Genomic DNA, 16,993 nt, shown 5'->3' on the forward strand with positions numbered 1-16,993 from the left:
TTCCCGCCTGACGAGGATTGCCACAATTGTGGCCACAATTGTGGCTACAACTGTGAAGTTCCCCTAAAAACTGCCATTCATTAAAAAGAATTGATCTATTAAAAGATGACATTTTCAGCTTCCCTGTTTTTTAAAATCTATCTCTGTTTTTGTGGGTCCAATTATATGTGGGTGGAAGTGAAGACAGGTTATGTTTCTTAATTACAGGAGTGCACCCACAAATCTGGTACTTACATTCATCGCACACACCCACGTCTGCACCATCAGTTAATTGCGGATGCAAAATGCAGGGACTGGGTTGCTGCTTTTTTAAAAATCAGAGTGTTCAGTTGCACCAAACCAAGACAGAAGTGCACTGAAGATTTTTCTTTTTTTTAAAGAAATACAAACTTGAGATGCAAAAGCAGAGTTTTTGCAGTGGTATTCGGTTAGTTGGATCATTTCCCCACTAGGGACCAAATGCTGTGAGTTGCTAAACGTGGCCTGAGAGGTGGTGAGCATACTCAGTTGCCAGTGAATAGATCCAAGTCACGACAGATGTTGATGTTTCTATTACTGTAACAACTCCAGAAAGTACAAATAGACAAGGAATCACATACAGATGTCAGTTTTATTTTCTGGACGCTTTAATTGTGCTGGTACGTTAATTGCATTGTAATGGCATTTTTATTGCATAAATCTGTATAAATCTAAAAATAGTTAAAGCTGATCTGTGCTGTGGAAACCAATTAATGCACGTATAAATGTAGCAGAGTTAATATAAAGAACCATATCTCAGTCTTTGTCATTACTAGGAACCTTAAAAATTCTCTGTTTCTACTGCAGCTACTCAGAGAAATTAAAATGTTATCCAGCATGTCTCAGAAGTATCCACATAAAATTAATTTTAAAGGCTACATGAAGTTGGTTCCCGGTCACACATGCCAGTGAAGTGGTTCTCCTGTTAACCTAGTTCCAGTTAAGGTGCACTGACTATTCTCAAAATATACACTTGCTATTCATCAGTGGCTAAAGTACTGTAGAACAGGGTCTGGTGGTAGAACTGACGGGTTGAAAAAATATATTTGTTGTGTGCACCAAAATGAAATATAGTTGAAAAACAGCAGAGATCTGTTACACCTGCCAGATACAGACATTTGTGACGCTACAAGCTTAGCTGCTTCACTTTTCTATGTGGTATTTTAATGTCTCCATCACTGTGACATCTAGGTGCAACTGCATAGCTTATGGCTTGCTAGGATCTCCAGGGTTAAAGTTGAAGCTAGCTTTCCCATTACAAGTCTCCTTTTCTTACCCCACTAATACCACCCAAAATGTAATTGGCATATTATTGTGCCTGGGATAAATGAAGTGGCTAATGCAGGGTGAATAGATTACTGTAGTTTTTGGCAGATGAGACTTGAAAAGAAATCAAGTGTAATGAATCTGTTGGGAACATTTTTTTATTCTCTTTATGGCTTGTCATATCTCAAAAACAGTGTGGTGTAGAAACACCATGTTTGAATCTGTTGGGTTTGATAAGAACTGGTGCCTTTTAATAATGTTGAATGGTTTGATAGATTAATAAAGTTATTAACTCCAGTTTATGAAAATGTTAGGAATCCTGCATGCTGCTTGCTCATAACTTTCTCTTTAAAATTTCTTTGGGACTGAAACCTACATATATATTGAAAGAACTGGATATGCCCTTTGTCCTGATCTCCATTAAATAGCCCAGGTTGGAGTGAGTAAACAGGTGCTTTTTAAATATAGATGCTTAATCTTAACACTGAGGGGAGGGAGTGAGAGAGAGGCTGGAAATCTGACCAATGCAACACAGTTCCCTTCTATAGCAGCAGTTCTCAAACTTTTTAGCAACCCGAGGGCCCACTTTTTTATTTAATTTTTTTCAGAGACCCCCCCCAAGCCCTGCCCCCACTCAGCCCCAAGCCCTGCCCCCACGCCACCCCTTCCCCCCAAGGCCCCACCCCCACCCCACCTCTTCCCACCCCCTGCTCACTCCACCCCCCCTCCCTCCATTGCTTACTCTCCCCCACCCTCACTCACTTTCACTAGGCTGGGGCAGGGGGTTGGGGTGCAGAAGGGTGTGCAGGCATGGGAGGGGGTGCGGGCTCTGGGAGGGAGTTTGGATGCAGGAAGGAGTTTGGGTCTGGGTTGGGGAGTGGGCTCCAGCCAGGCGGCGCTTACCTCGGGCAGCTCCTGAAAGTGACCAGCACATCTACTGGCAGCGGCTTCTAGGAGGGGAAGTTGGGTCTCCGCGCACTGCTCCTGCCTGCAGGCACCGCCCTCGCAGCTCCCTTTGGCTGCAGTTCCCGGCCAATGGGAGCTGTGGAGTTGGCGCTTGGGGTGCAGGCAATGCCAGAGACCCTCTGCCCCATTCCTGGCACCTCCCTCCCTGGAGCTGCAGAGATGCGCCGGCCACTTCTGGGAGCCATGAGGAGCCCTGCCTTAGCCCTGCTGCACCGTCAGACTTTTAGCGCCTAAAATCTCCATTTGGCTTCAGTAGCCTCTGGGAGAATAGAGGAAGGAGGAGGAGAAAGGAGTTGAGGGAGGGAGAGGAGTTGATCAGTGGGACCCGTGGACCCCTGTTGGAGTTACACTGTTGTATAAGATATTCATCAACAGCCAAGTAACAAGAAGACTTTACTTTGACACTTTTAAGATTTTTTTTTTTTTTAAAAAGTGTTGAATGGAAAGATGAGAGTAGCTACCATGCAGCAAAATATTTGATTTTTAACAAATTCCTGCTTAGCCAGATGACATATTTGGACCATGGATTCAGTGCTGTAAATCTTCACAATGACAGAAAATTAAGTAGGAGGATTAGTCATCAGAGTGCAAGAGAGACAGGCTACAGCATCCAGTTGGGTGCTGTAATTTAGTGTGAGGCATTCAGATGTTTCTAAGAACCACAAGTAGCTGCATCTGTTTCCATGTCAGCATGATGTGCCTTTCTGGTATCTAGTTCTCATCACCTGCATTGCTGAGACATGTGATGAGAGAGAAGAGACTTCATGCATATTCTTAGCTTTTTGTTTTGTGTTTAACCTCCCTGCTGCCTCCCCAGTTGCTGGACCAGAAACCAAAACATGAATTACTGGCTGATCATCAGACTGCCCATTCTAATCGCCATTGGGGTGAGTGACCAGGAACAGATACAGGGATTCAGCATATGTGTAATGAGACAGATGGAGAGACCAGAGCATTCAATGCTGGAGGATACACTTTTGCTAACAAAGCTACTATACAGCAGCTCTGCTCTTCACATGTAATAATGAGGAGGAAACTACAAGGAGGGTTTGGGAGCCAAAGCTGAGAGATTGCATGGTGGGATGGGTTAATGGTAGAGACAAAATGTGAGAGTCAGTATGAAAGATATCAGAGGGGTAGCCGTGTTAGTCTGGTTCTGTAAAAGCAGCAAAGAATCCTGTGGCACCTTATAGACTAACAGACGTTTTGCAGCATGAGCTTTCGTGGGTGAATACCCACTTCTTCGGATGCAAGAATGAAAATGCAAGTATGAAAGATGTATGGGTGATGCCCACTGGCCACTGTCCTATAGGAAAACTGAGGAGTTCCTGGTCCTCACTTCAGTTCAGAAACATGATCATGTGAAACCAATTCTGTTTCTGGCCAAAAACACAGTGCCAGACACTTGGCTACAGCAAAATGACAAATTCCATGGTATTTTAGAAAAATGCCAGATTCCTCAGTCAGAATTGTGAAGACCACAGGGCACGAATTGGGATGAATAAGAGAGTTTATACACTTAGAACTCCTGATTTCAGCTGTCTGCAGACTCAGGCAGGCATCACTTCTTTGATTTATGCTCAGCTTACATGTTAAAGGTGAACTATCCAATTGTAAAAGCTAGAAACAGATTCTGGAGCATGGTTCTGTGGCAAGAGCTGAATTCCATAGCAAATTCTGCAGCTGCAGAATCATGGAATACACAGGGCCCTGTCTATAGACACCTTGACACTATGTATGTTCATTCATATGTCTTGTCTTGCACATATACTTCCTGATGACAATGTCAGCTACTTCTTTCTTTTCTCCAGGTGAATTTCCTGATCTTTATCAGAGTTATATGCATCATCATTTCCAAGCTGCAAGCAAATCTGATGTGCAAAACTGACACAAAATGCAGGTAAGTTATTTGGTGGGCTAGCACTTGCTGTGCTTTTTGAAAAGGGAGACACAAGCAGGAGTGGAGTGCCATAGGAAGTTAAAGATTTCAGGCACTGGGTGGCATGTAGAAGGCATTGCACGTAACTATGATAGTCCAGAACAACTGACCACAGATGAAGCCCACTGGTGGGTACAAAGCTTATGGTAAACCTGCCCTATCAGTGCCTTTGTTGTACCTGCTCTATGGATTAAACAGAGGACTTTGTCTTCTGCGGCTGTCAATCCAGAACCTACCATGAGCACTGAAAAAAAAATCCATTTGGCAATTATTTTTAAGAAACATAGAGAAAAACACTGTTGTCCTTGTTTCCATCACTGCTCTTACTTCCTCTCTCCACTAGTTACTGTGCCCTCTTATCATGACCTATGTGTCCTCAGTTTTCTGAGCATGTGTGTGTGACTTTTTGTCTGGTACATTATGTGAGGCTTACTGCATGAGTTTAATTTTTACCTTGCAGACTTCTTTACATGTGGACTGTTTGTGGCTCACCTGGACAGCTGTTCACACCACCAACATTCATGGGCATATTCTTCATCCCTTGGTTTCTGTGTCTTTGGGGCTTCAAGATCCTTCCCCCAGATTAATTTTGGGAGGCACACAAACTTGTCCCACCTAATGATGTGCATATCATGATACTGCATTGGTGCATGACAGCTTGGGTCATCACAATACCCTGTGACCCACTGTCGTCATGTTTTGGTGGAACAGTATGATGTCTTGATGCAGCATCATGATGCTCTGTTCAATGGCCCAAAACAAGGACCCAGCCCCCAACTAGTCTGGATTTGCCCCGGTATGTCACAGACACCTTAGTAGTAAAACCCTCACCTCCACTTAGAGAGGACTCTCTAAACATTGATATGATGGGTGACTAAGTCTAGGACCAAGGGAACATTAAAGACCTTGCCCTTTCTAATCACATTTTGTTCTCTCTGTTATAACAGTTCACCATAGCAATCGCTAATCTCCTTCTGTTCTGCCAGCCTGTCTTTGCACATGAAATCATGGCTGTCTAATGGGTATTTGGTGCTCAGCATGAGAGAAGGGACTCATTTTGGAGGGTTAAGAGAGATAAGATGGATGTGGGTCCACATTATCTCTCGCTATCACAATCTCTGTGACCCTCATGATAGGGAAGTTTATGGATCCTTAACTTTGATACAGTGGGGCCCTCTCTGAGTGATGTTTGGTTTTGTGGCAACACACCCCAAAAAGGTTCACTATAAGCAGAAGCAGCAAAGAGTCCTGTGGCACCTTATAGACTAACAGACGTTTTACAGCATGAGCTTTCGTGGGTGAATACCCACTTCTTCAGATGCAAGTGGTGGAAATTTCCAGGGGCAGGTTTATATGTGCAAGCAAGAAGCAAGCTAGAGATAACGAGGTTAGATCAATCAGGGAGGATGAGGCCCTGTTCTAGCAGTTGAAGTGTGAAAACCAAGGGAGGAGAAACTGGTTCTGTAGTTGGCAAGCCATTCACAGTCTTTGTTTAATCCTGAGCTGATGGTGTCAAATTTGCAGATGAACTGGAGCTCAGCAGTTTCTCTTTGAAGTCTGGTCCTGAAGTTTTTTTGCTGCAGGATGGCCACCTTAAGATCTGCTATTGTGTGGCCAGGGAGGTTGAAGTGGCCAGGGAGGAAAAGGATAAATGGACACAAATCAGATATTAGGAATGGCAATATACAAAAACCTGTAGGAGAACACTTCAACCTCCCTGGCCACACAATAGCAGATCTTAAGGTGGCCATCCTGCAGCAAAAAAACTTCAGGACCAGACTTCAAAGAGAAACTGCTGAGCTCCAGTTCATCAAATTTGACACCATCAGCTCAGGATTAAACAAAGACTGTGAATGGCTTGCCAACTACAGAACCAGTTTCTCCTCCCTTGGTTTTCACACTTCAACTGCTAGAACAGGGCCTCATCCTCCCTGATTGATCTAACCTCGTTATCTCTAGCTTGCTTCTTGCTTGCACATATAAACCTGCCCCTGGAAATTTCCACCACTTGCATCTGAAGAAGTGGGTATTCACCCACGAAAGCTCATGCTGTAAAACGTCTGTTAGTCTATAAGGTGCCACAGGACTCTTTGCTGCTTCTACAGAACCAGACTAACACGGCTACCCCTCTGATACTATAAGCAGAGTTTCACTCTAACAGGAGAAGACTTGCCTGGCAAAAGAGCTCCTCCTCTTCACCCAGGAATACTGAAGTCCTGTAGCCTATCCTTGCAGTTTGAAGGGGCATTGACAGTTGTTAGGTGGGAGCCCTGAAAAGTTCCATCTTCACTTCAAGAGCCTAGAAAGATCAGGCTGGCTCCCATGATGAGAACAAAACTGGAGGCCAGGGATTCCTCTTCACTCCTCTCCAAGAAGTTAGTGGTAATTTCTCCTTTCTGACGTTTCCTGAGGAGGTGGGTAGGGAGTGAAAGGCATTGATGCAGTTTGAAAGGTCTTGCACTTTTGCTGTGTTCTTTATAGCTGTTGTTTGGTAGTTTAAATACACCAAGGCTAGGTGCCCTAGAAATGCACTGGATTAGATTCAAGAGTATTTGGAAAGCAATTGGGCCTATCTGTGCTGGTGTCAGGCAGGATAGGTTCTCCTTGTCTCTCTCAGTACTTTCTCTTTTCTCCTCCCTGCCACTCCTCTTGTTCATGGAGATCTTGATGGCAGCAAATCCCTTTTCCTGTGTGGAGGGGCTGAGGTTGTTGGGAAACTTCTTGCCTACCCCAGAGAATTTGAGAATCTTGGGAAACTGGCCCTTTATTCCCCGCAAAGGTGTTTCTCCCACTTTTGCAAGACTTCCTATCTGAGTAGAACCATGTTGGGACTCCCTTCTGAACCTATTAGCATTATTGATATGCCAACCAGAAGGGCTGCTGCACAGCCACATAGGGCACCTCTCCCTTTCCCCCATGGGTGTCCCAGAGCAAGTTGAGTCTCTTCCATATGAGGAGGCAAGAGGCTGACCCTGGCTTCCTCAGGTGGCAGTGCAGAGCCCTAATTGCAAGGCAATTATGGCTGCTAGGAGATTTCCTTTTTAAACCACCCTCTCAGCCACTCCATGGAATCCCCTGGCTAGGTCCATTGGTGCTCCTACATCTCCCACTTGCCTGTAAGTGCACGCTGATGTAAATAGCTGCTTTGGTTCTCCATCTCTCTGCTTACATATCACTTTGAAACACAGCATCCAGGGTGCCAAACTAATTGAGAGCCTGCCTTCAGTAGACTTTGAGAGACCTGAGACTCCATTGGAGCCTCTACTTCCCATTTCCTCAAGGAACAACTTGCATCTTGTCTGCAAATGACAACTCCTCATGAGATGCTGATAACATGTGAGCTGGTTCTCTGGCCTCAGGCAGCCTAGGAATTCCCTTCTTAGGGATCTGGCATATTTCATTACCAGGTTGTGTTGCTCAGTGCCTCACTCCCCTCATCAGTGTTAAGAACCATTGGTTTTGGAAGCATTCTTCTCCTCCTGTGTATTCATATCTCTGCTCATTGCCCTTGCACTGGGAGATGTTTTACTTAGGTTTTTCCCTCACTACTGAGGTCCCTGGTCTTTGGAGCTTGCCTTGTAAACATCAGCAATCATTCCCTTTTACTTTAAGTTCACGTCTCTCATTTTACAAAGCTCAGTGACTTACAGTTAATGTTAGCTATAGTGCTTTGAAGATGTCATGTGCTATGTAAGTGCTAAGGAATATTAAATAATCCAATGTCAGCACTCCTCTTTATACAGTAATTTATAGTATTCTGCATGCCCATAGTGCCTTTGAGCCAACAATCTGAATGTGCTTTACAAACATTATTGAATTAATCCTCACAACCCCATATTGTCATGTGGAAACATTATCCCCGCGGCACATGGGAAAACTCAGGCACATTGTGGTAAAATAACTTTCCTGAGGTCACCTGATGACTCCGCGAGTCAGAAACAGAACTAAGGAGTCCTAACTTCCAGATTTCTGTGCTAAATCATTAGCCGCTATACTGCCTGCTATGACTTCCCTTTCTTTATTACTTTAGATTGGCCAAGTCTACATTGACTCTGATCCCGCTGCTGGGGACCCATGAGGTCATCTTTGCCTTTGTTACTGATGAGCACGCCAGAGGAATGCTACGCTTTGTGAAGCTCTTTTGTGAACTCTCCTTCAACTCCTTCCAGGTAACACCCAGGAAATACATATTCAACCCAGTTTGTATGTTAAATGCTACTGGAGACCAGTTTGTCTTTCATGGCAGTTACCCTAAATTTCTCTCCTACTTCAGCTCCGGATGTTAGATGATTATGAACCTAGAAGTAGGGTAGCCAGAGTGCTAAAATCAGGTGGCCAGAGTCCCGGTCCTGGCATCCACACACACTCCTTTTTAGTGCTTCCTAGATCTCCAGCAGTGATCTGATCCTTGCATCCGCATGTTAATTTCTGTTTTATATGCAAAACCTAAAAACAAAAAATTTCCCATGGTCTCCTGGGAAACTGTAATGGTATCACCCAGGGCAAATTATATGGCTGCTACAATACCTTTTTGGAAATCTGACCCTTGAAAGGCACATCTGTAGGACTGTAACTGTGCATGTGGAGAGGTAGTTAAGGAGTATGGATAGAAAGGATGTGGGGGATTCTGTAATGATTCTTTTTCAGCTGTTGTCTCACATGTGACCACTTTATAGGAATCTCCCCATTTGTGGTGGGTGGCCATTATTCTTCTAAACTTCCCACAGCCACCTACAGCCTGCATTCAATGTCCCCATGAATTGCTGATGTATGGAGTATTATAGGCCACGGTCAGGGAAAGGGGAGAGTTTTAAGGAGCAAGGGTTGGGGGAACCTAAAATGTGCTTGTCCTGTGAGAGCTGTTTGGGGTTATGTCATCAAGATATTTCTCAGCAGAGAGGAATAAACTCTCATCCACTTTTCTGTTTCTTCCTCTAACTATGGAGCACTCCATGTTGGAATGAGATTCTCCTCCCCCTGCAGGTTTGACTAGCAAAACTTGGAGCATTTCTGTGGGCTGTTTTTCTGACTGCTGTTCTGTTGTCTTGTTGGATTTCAGGGACTTATGGTGGCGATTCTCTACTGCTTTATCAACAATGAGGTACGAGAGACACCAGACCAGCTCCAGCTTGCCATATCAGCATCCACTGCAGAAAAAAGAAATACAATTAATAGTTAAAGACCATTTTTTATCAGTTTAGGTTTGTTCTAGGGTTCCTGCATACAGTAATGACCCACTGGAGGAAATTAGAGGGTGATTTCTCATCACACAGACTATGGGAAATGTTTCAGGCTACATAATTCAGGGATAGTTGTGGGCAGAGTCCTGCAAGTTTCTTTGATGCAACCTTTTCATAGGTTCATCTAGTCTGAACTCCTGTATAACACAGGCTATAGAACTTCCCCTAAAACAATTCCCAGAGCATATCTTTTAGAAAAACATCTAGTCTTGATTTAAAAATTGTCAGTGATGGTGAATCCACCATGACCATTGGTAAATTGTTCCAGTGGGTAATTTCTGTCACTGTTAAAGATGTATGCCTTATTTCCAATCTGAATTTGTCTAGCTTCAACTGACAGCCATTGGATTGTGTTGTACCTTTCTCTGCTCGATTGAAGAGCCCATTGTTAAATATTTGTTTCCCATGTAGTTACTTAAAGACTGTAATCAAATCACCCCTAAACCTTCTCTTTGTTAAGCTACATAGATTGAGCTCCTTGAATCTATAACTATGGAGCACATTTTCTAATACTTTAATCATTCTTGTGGCTCTTCTTGGAATTTATCAATATCTTTCTTGAAATTGTGGACACCAGAACTGGACACAGTATTCCAGCAGTGGTTGCACCAGTGCCAAATACAGAGGTAAAATAATCTGTCTACACCTACTTGAGATTCCTGTTTATGCATTCAAGAATCACATTAGCCTGTTTGACCACAGTGTCATACTGGGGAGCTCATGGTCAGCTGATTATCCACCATGACCCCCAAATCTTTTTCAGAGTCACTGCTTCCCAGGATAGTGTCTCCCATCCTGTAAGTATGATCTACATTCTTTGTTCCTAGATGTGTAGTTTTACATTTAAACACATTAAAACGCACACTATTTGCTTGCACCCAGCTTACCAAGAAATCCAGATTGCTCTTTATCAGTGACCTGTCCTCTTTATTATTTGCGGCTCTCCCAATTTTTTTGTCATCTGCAAACTTTAGCAGTGATGATTTTGTTTTCTTCAACATTATTGAGAAAAATGTTAAATAGTGTAGGGCCAAGAACCAATCCCTGCAGGATCCTCTAGAAATACAACTATTCAATGGTCATTCACCGTTTACAGTGACATTTTTGAAACTTATCAGTTAGCCAGTTTTTAATCCATTTAATATGTGGCTTGTTAATTTTATATCGTTCTAGTTTTTTAATCAAAATGTCTTGTAGCACCAAGTCAAACACCTTACAGAAGTCTTGATATATTACTTTTATCAATCATACTTGTAATCTCATCAAAAAAGATATTATTGTATTACTGTCCTTTAATTTTTTATTCATTGAGTCTCATATCAGCAGCCCCATTATCTTCCTCAGGATCAATGTCAGACTGACAGGCCTATAATTATCTGGAACATCCTGTTTACCCTTTTTAAATATGGGCACAACATGAGCTATCTTCCAGTCTTCTGAAACCCAGTGTTCCAAGACTTATTGAAAATCAGCATTAATGGTCCAGCAAGCTCCTTGGGCAGCTCTTTTAAAACTCTTGGATGCAAGTTATCCAGATCTGCTGATTTTGAAATATCTAACTTTGTAGTTGCTGTTTAACATCCTCCTGAGATACTAGTGAAATTGAAACAGTGTTATATGATATGATCACATTGTTTGTTTTTCCCCCCCTCAAATACAGAACAGAAATATTTATTGAACACTTCTGCCTTTTCTGCATCATTATTGATAATTCTATCATTTTCATCTAGTAATGGACCAATATCATTGTTAGGGTTCTTTTTGTTCCTATTATATTTAAGGACAATAAGAAGGATATTTTTAAGAATGCTGGCCATAGATGTCTCCTTATGTCCCTTTGCTTCCCTTATTGATTTTCTACAATTCCTAGCTTCTGATTTATTATTCATTACTATCAACTTCTCCTTTCTTCCATTTGTTATATATTATTATATTAAGAAACCTTGTGGACCTGGTAGAACTCAGTGCTGGAAATTTATTTGTTTGATATCTTTGAAAGAGATTATAGCTGACCCCATCAGTTTGCCTTAAAAGTATCTCTGCTTTATTTTGAGGAATTTGGAACCAGAACCATTGCCTTTTGGTTCCAAAAACTCAGTTAAGGCGCAGTTGGTAGCTCAGAGAACAACTCTTTTAACTAACCCCTCTAGTAGGTTTCTTATCCTCTCTGTGGCCCAGGAACTAGAGGACAACACGACTCATTCAGACACACTAGTCAAAATTAGTCCATTACAGCAGACATGGGATGGCGAGTTTCATGCACGCTAAGCTTCCACATCTGGATGTGCCATATTCTGGTCCCTGCTTCAATTTAAGATATGAAAATTAACTGATGTATGAAGGTACTAGGCACAATGGTTTATTTTATGCACATAGATTTTTATGCTTAACTGCACTGCATAATCAAAGGTACCGTATAATGTCCTTCAATATCTGGTGTAATGCTGTTTGGAAGGACACTGTCAAGGTATCTTTCATCACTGGCATTTTTCTTTAACTCACTATTATTGTCAAGAACCTATTGGGAGCTCAAAACTTAGATGAGGGTTTCTATTGGATTTATCCTTTATTGATGCAATTCTTGAGCCTGCTGTTTGCTGAAGTAAATAGTTGCTATTTCTTTGCCTTGTGGAATGAACATGTTGAAAATCCAAAGGGCCAAATTCATCCAAGATGTAATACCACTTAAATCAATGGAATTACACAGGGATGAATGTAGCCTCAGATCTTTAGGTGTTTTCAGTTATAAAACATGGAAGGAAAGTTAGCTCCTGGTCTACAATACGAATTTATGCCAGTATAACTACATTGCTATGGGGTGTGGAAAATCCACACCCCTTATACCGACCAAACTCCCTCTGTAGACAGTACTGTGTCAATGGGCTTCTCCCGTCGACATAGCTACTGCCTCTCAGGGAGGTGGAGTACCTACACCAAGGTAGAGTCTTCACTAAGCGCTACAGCGGCACTGTAAGGGTAGACAAGACCTTGGACACTTTGGCTGTGCTTGCGTTAGGAAATTGATTTATTCCTTTATTGATGCAATGGGTATGTGCAACTGTTGCTGCTGAATTGGTGCTAAAAACTAACTGCAAGTGCAGACAGGGCCAGACCATATTTAGAACAGTTTCAGAACTGCAGCTGAGCACTGTTTGGAGCAAGGTAATATAGACTAGGCTTGCTGGTGCCCGCTGCATAGCATAAACAGGTTTATTTATAGAGATAAGAGTAAGTGCTGTCATTATTTTACTTATGAAATAATGGTGTGATGGACCAATAAGGTAATTAGGGAGACCATTTGAAGCAATAATAAGGGAGCCTTAAAACCTTGCCAGTGTCCTTCAATAATGTGATACGTTATATTTTTTCCTGTCCCAAAATGGGATTATTTCAAGACTTGATTATTTCTGTATTAAATGCCTTTGTTTCCTTCTTTGCTTGTGTAAGGTTCAGACAGAGTTTCGGAAAAGCTGGGAACGCTGGAGACTGGAACATTTTTATGTCCAGAGAGACAGCAGTATGAAACCACTGAAATGTCCAGCCAACAGCCTAAGCAGTGGCGGCACAGTGGGCAGCAGTGTCTATGCTGCCACTTGCCAAGCCACGTTCAGCTAGGATTTCTACAGATGAAAATAGAGATGAGCCAGATTACCCAAACTGAACTGTAGGAGGCACCTGAAGACCCTCAAATACCCAGGCAAGCAGCTTAAAAATGTCTGCTGGACCCAGAGACTTAACCTTCTGTTGCTCATTGCTGCAGGCAGCTGGACAAGGTTTTCTAAGGAAAGCAGTCTGCTAATATAATCAACACATCAGAGGATAAATTGAGCATGTCTAAAGTAAGTTTAAAGAGTTTGTTCCTGTTAATACACGAGGCCTCCAGGTGTCCAAAACTTAAGCAGTGCATTGATCCAGTCACAAACCATAGGGTCAATGGCTTATTACTGTAGGTGGGCGAGCTCAGATCCACTGATTAAATTACAAGAATACAGGACATGACTATTAACAATAAACCATGTTTGTACTTTTACTGGGAAAGGTGAGGCTGATATTCACTATTTTTAGAAAGAGACATTAGTGGAGTTTGAACATATTTCCTCATGGCACAGTCACTGGGCCACAACAGTTAAATGGCAAGAGCATCCCAAAATCAAGGTTGGAGGTGTGCTTAACTGTTTGATGCGAAGGGGCAAATATGGGGTATCCATACAGCCTATAACTGGAAACAGTAATGTGCACACGCCTGAATTTTTTTTAAGCTTAATTTGGAGAAGTATGTTCTGTGTATATTAGGGGCCTATCCTCCTGTTAATGAGTATGTGTTCTTTGGAGTAACGTTGACGTTGATAGTGTAACACCTGAACATTAAGCTTTTACATAGCACTCTGCACTGTCAGTTGGCTGCATACATATTAATATGGATGGAAGTAATGAGTTGCACCTCAGAGTAAGTGGCTGACCATGGATAGTTTTCTGTGGATGGTATGCTCTGTTTCTTGGGTGTACAAACATGCAAAAGTTATATTGTGGCCATTACACAACTTGCAACATTTTCTTCACTTTGAAATAATAGAATTCTTGGAGTTCTCTAGTGTACTCGCTTAGTTTCCTTGTCTCTTGCCTTGTTTATTTTCTTTTGGCATGATGTATCTTCAAGGCTCTTTTCTCATGATGCCAGGAACTAAAATATTAATTGAGTTTATTTAGTAACTACACTTTCAGCACTGAGGACAGCTCTCTGCTGTACTTTCTCTTCTGTGCTGGAGCTATTTAAATTTATGCTCTTAATGAGCCTTTAGAATATCACCACTTACAATGTTGCAAGACGAAAGGAACTATTTATGTAAACTCAAAGCTCTTTCTAAAAATGAATGAATCCAGCCAGAGGACCAATCAAGGTGGTAATTGCCCTCAACTCCCGCTGAAGTCTACAGGAGCTGAGAGTGTGCAGTGTTGTGAAGGGCAGAGTGTACATGAGAACAGTAAGAGAAGCTATATAACCCTCGCTCCAGTTGCTTGGGCCAGATCTACACTACACACTTACTTCAGTATAACTACCTTGCTCAGGCGTATCACTTCTCTGAGCAACGTAATTCTAACAACCTTCACCTCCCACCCCTCCCATGTAGGCAGCACTATGTCAGCGGCAGAGCTTTGCCTGCTGACGTAGCTACTGCCTCTCACAGAGGTGGGGTAATTAAGCTGACAGGAGAGCTGTCTCCCATCCGCTTAGAGCATTTTCACCAGAAGTGCTGCAGCACTGATGCAGCTGCACCAATGCAAGTCTGTAGTGTAGACCTGCCCTTAGTGTGAAAGGACTTACTCCTGTAGTCCTTATTCAAGCAAACTGCCCGGTGAAGTCTGAGAACTTTTTATATGTAAGGACCAAAGGATCAGGTCCACTGTTTATAGGCTTCAAATAATCTAATGACTTATTTCATGCTGTATTTCTGGCAAAATACTCCTCCTCTCCCTACATTGATCCCCTTACATACCACTCTGAATGGTATTTCTCTGTCTCTTTGGCTGTAAATAAGCTTTGATTGTATTGGTTAAGACCAAAACTTTGACTCCTAGTTACCTTAGAGGCCTGCCTCTCTTCTCATGTTGTTTACTCCCAGTGGCATTCAGCCAAGGTACCCAACCTAATATGTATCTCATGTAAATGTCCTGCAGGTGGCAGGGCCATCTCAATCTTTGAGCTAGAGTCACAAAGGGGAAAAGAAGTAGTAGTAGTAGAAGAAGAAGAAGAACCAGCCCCCCATAATCTTTATTGTAGTGGTTAGAGCTCCTAGGATGTTGGAGATCCAGGTTCAAGTCCACTCTGCTTAATTGTGGAGCTGAGACTCCCAAGACCGCCCGGCGGGGGGGCAATTTGCCCTGGGCCCCACCAGAGTTTTTCGGGGGCCCTGGAGCAGGGGTCCTTCACTCGCTCCGGTGGCCCCAAAAAACTCGCGGGGCCCAAGCCCCCGGAGCTTCTTCCGCTCCGGGTCTTTGGCGGCGGGGGGTCCTTCCACTCCGGGACCTGCCTCCAAAGTGCCCCAAAGACCCACGGCGGGGGGTCCTTCCTCCCCGGGTCCTGCTGCCGAAGATCCCAGGCTCCCTGAATCCTCGGGGCGGCCCTGGAGACTCCTACTTCCCAGGAGAGTGCCTTAGCCACTGGGATATAGTCATTTTTTCTCTGGTTCAATTACTATTTATTTAAAAAGTGGAACAACTTCAACAAGACAAGTTCAGTGGTTAGGGTACTCAGATGGGAGACTCGAATTCAAATCTCTGTTCCACATCAGGCAGGGGAAGAAATAAAATCTGTGTCTCATAGCCCATCGGTAACCTGGGAGCATGTGGGGTAGGTAGCTCGGCTCCGGCAAGGAGCTGCCAGTGGAGCTGAGAGACCGCACTCTCAGCTCCCCACACTGCTCCTCTTAGGCCGATGGAAGCACTCCTGGTGAGGACATGCACCACTGCAGTAATTACTGAGGTGATTGTAAGTCGACCTAAGGTTGACTTTAGTGTAAACACACCCTCTGTCTCTCCTGTTGAAGTGGTTCCATTGTGTATAAATACTTAAATAGTCATTGAGCCAGAGAGAAAGAAAAAGTGAGAGAATGAATTTCTGAGAGAATGAATAGGCTGGTGGTTGGTTAAGCCATGTCCCTGGCATATAGGAGAGTCAGCTTCAAGACCATGTTCCAATAATATTTAATTAATAATACAAAGTGGAACAGCTTCAGCAGGAGAGATTGAGACACCCATCCCAGGATATCCAACAGCCTCATGGTTAGGGTACATTCCAGGTCTCCCACATTGTAGGTTTCAAGTCCCTGCTTCAAATCAATCAGGCAGAACAGGGATTCAGAGCTGGGTCTCCCACCTCCTTATCCAGTGGTCTGTCTAGTGCAATGACACACAAAGATGCCTGGCAGCCACACCAATGCTTGAACTGTTGGCTCTCTTTTATGCAAGGCCTGAACCGGTAGGCATGCACCTAGTTTGACACTCTAGCTCATGCCTAATCCTGGTGGGATTCTCAAACAGCTCAGCTGTGTCATGATTTAGGGTGTTTTGTACATGCTAACTGGTAGAAATGTAGGTACCATGGGAATTTAGGCACTTACAAGTTTTAGATAGTAGCTGAGCAGGAGGTTTGTGAATGCCATTGGCACCTAAAGTAGCAGTTAGACACCTATGTCCTCTGTGAATCTAGCCTTTAGACTCTGGTTTGCAGACAAGCAGAGGGAGAGAGAAAGCAGTCTGTTGAGCTCAGGACACGCTGGAAGGCCCATATATTTGCTCAGACTTTTTCCTGAGGTGGGAATATTCAAAGGAAATGGAGATCTCTACGGTGGTGAAGATTTTACCAAGTCATGTCATGCAGTTTATAATTGAACGTGAATCAAATTGTTATGATTTAACTATTTCAGTTTCAGACCCAAATAATTCAGTGATTTAAGTAGTCTACAACCATGCAGTGAAAAAATAAAATATAGCAAATTTCCAAGAAAAGTTTTAGATTGAGCTGCAACTGTCTCCCTTTACACTATTACTTCCTGTGAATAACAGA

General features: G+C 43.1%; 1 protein-coding gene across 1 annotated transcript in view; it reads left to right on the forward strand.

Annotated features, from left to right (window-relative positions):
- The window catches only part of LOC123356907 (glucagon-like peptide 1 receptor), a gene marked incomplete at its 5' end in the record, with an annotated part of 54,862 nt that extends 41,540 nt beyond the window's left edge, over positions 1 to 13,322 (forward strand). Inside the window, 5 exons of the mRNA XM_045000163.1 lie at positions 3,068 to 3,137; positions 4,062 to 4,150; positions 8,220 to 8,358; positions 9,249 to 9,290; positions 12,877 to 13,322. Of these exons, the coding sequence (XP_044856098.1) occupies positions 3,068 to 3,137; positions 4,062 to 4,150; positions 8,220 to 8,358; positions 9,249 to 9,290; positions 12,877 to 13,044 (508 nt within the window). The remainder of the gene's footprint in view (positions 1 to 3,067; positions 3,138 to 4,061; positions 4,151 to 8,219; positions 8,359 to 9,248; positions 9,291 to 12,876) is intronic.
- Positions 13,323 to 16,993: the final 3,671 nt, after the last annotated feature.

The sequence above is a fragment of the Mauremys mutica genome, unplaced genomic scaffold (genome assembly GCF_020497125.1).
Source record: "Mauremys mutica isolate MM-2020 ecotype Southern unplaced genomic scaffold, ASM2049712v1 000037F_np12_subseq_17987338:18197016_obj, whole genome shotgun sequence".
In the NCBI taxonomy this organism is placed as follows: Eukaryota; Metazoa; Chordata; order Testudines; family Geoemydidae; genus Mauremys; species Mauremys mutica.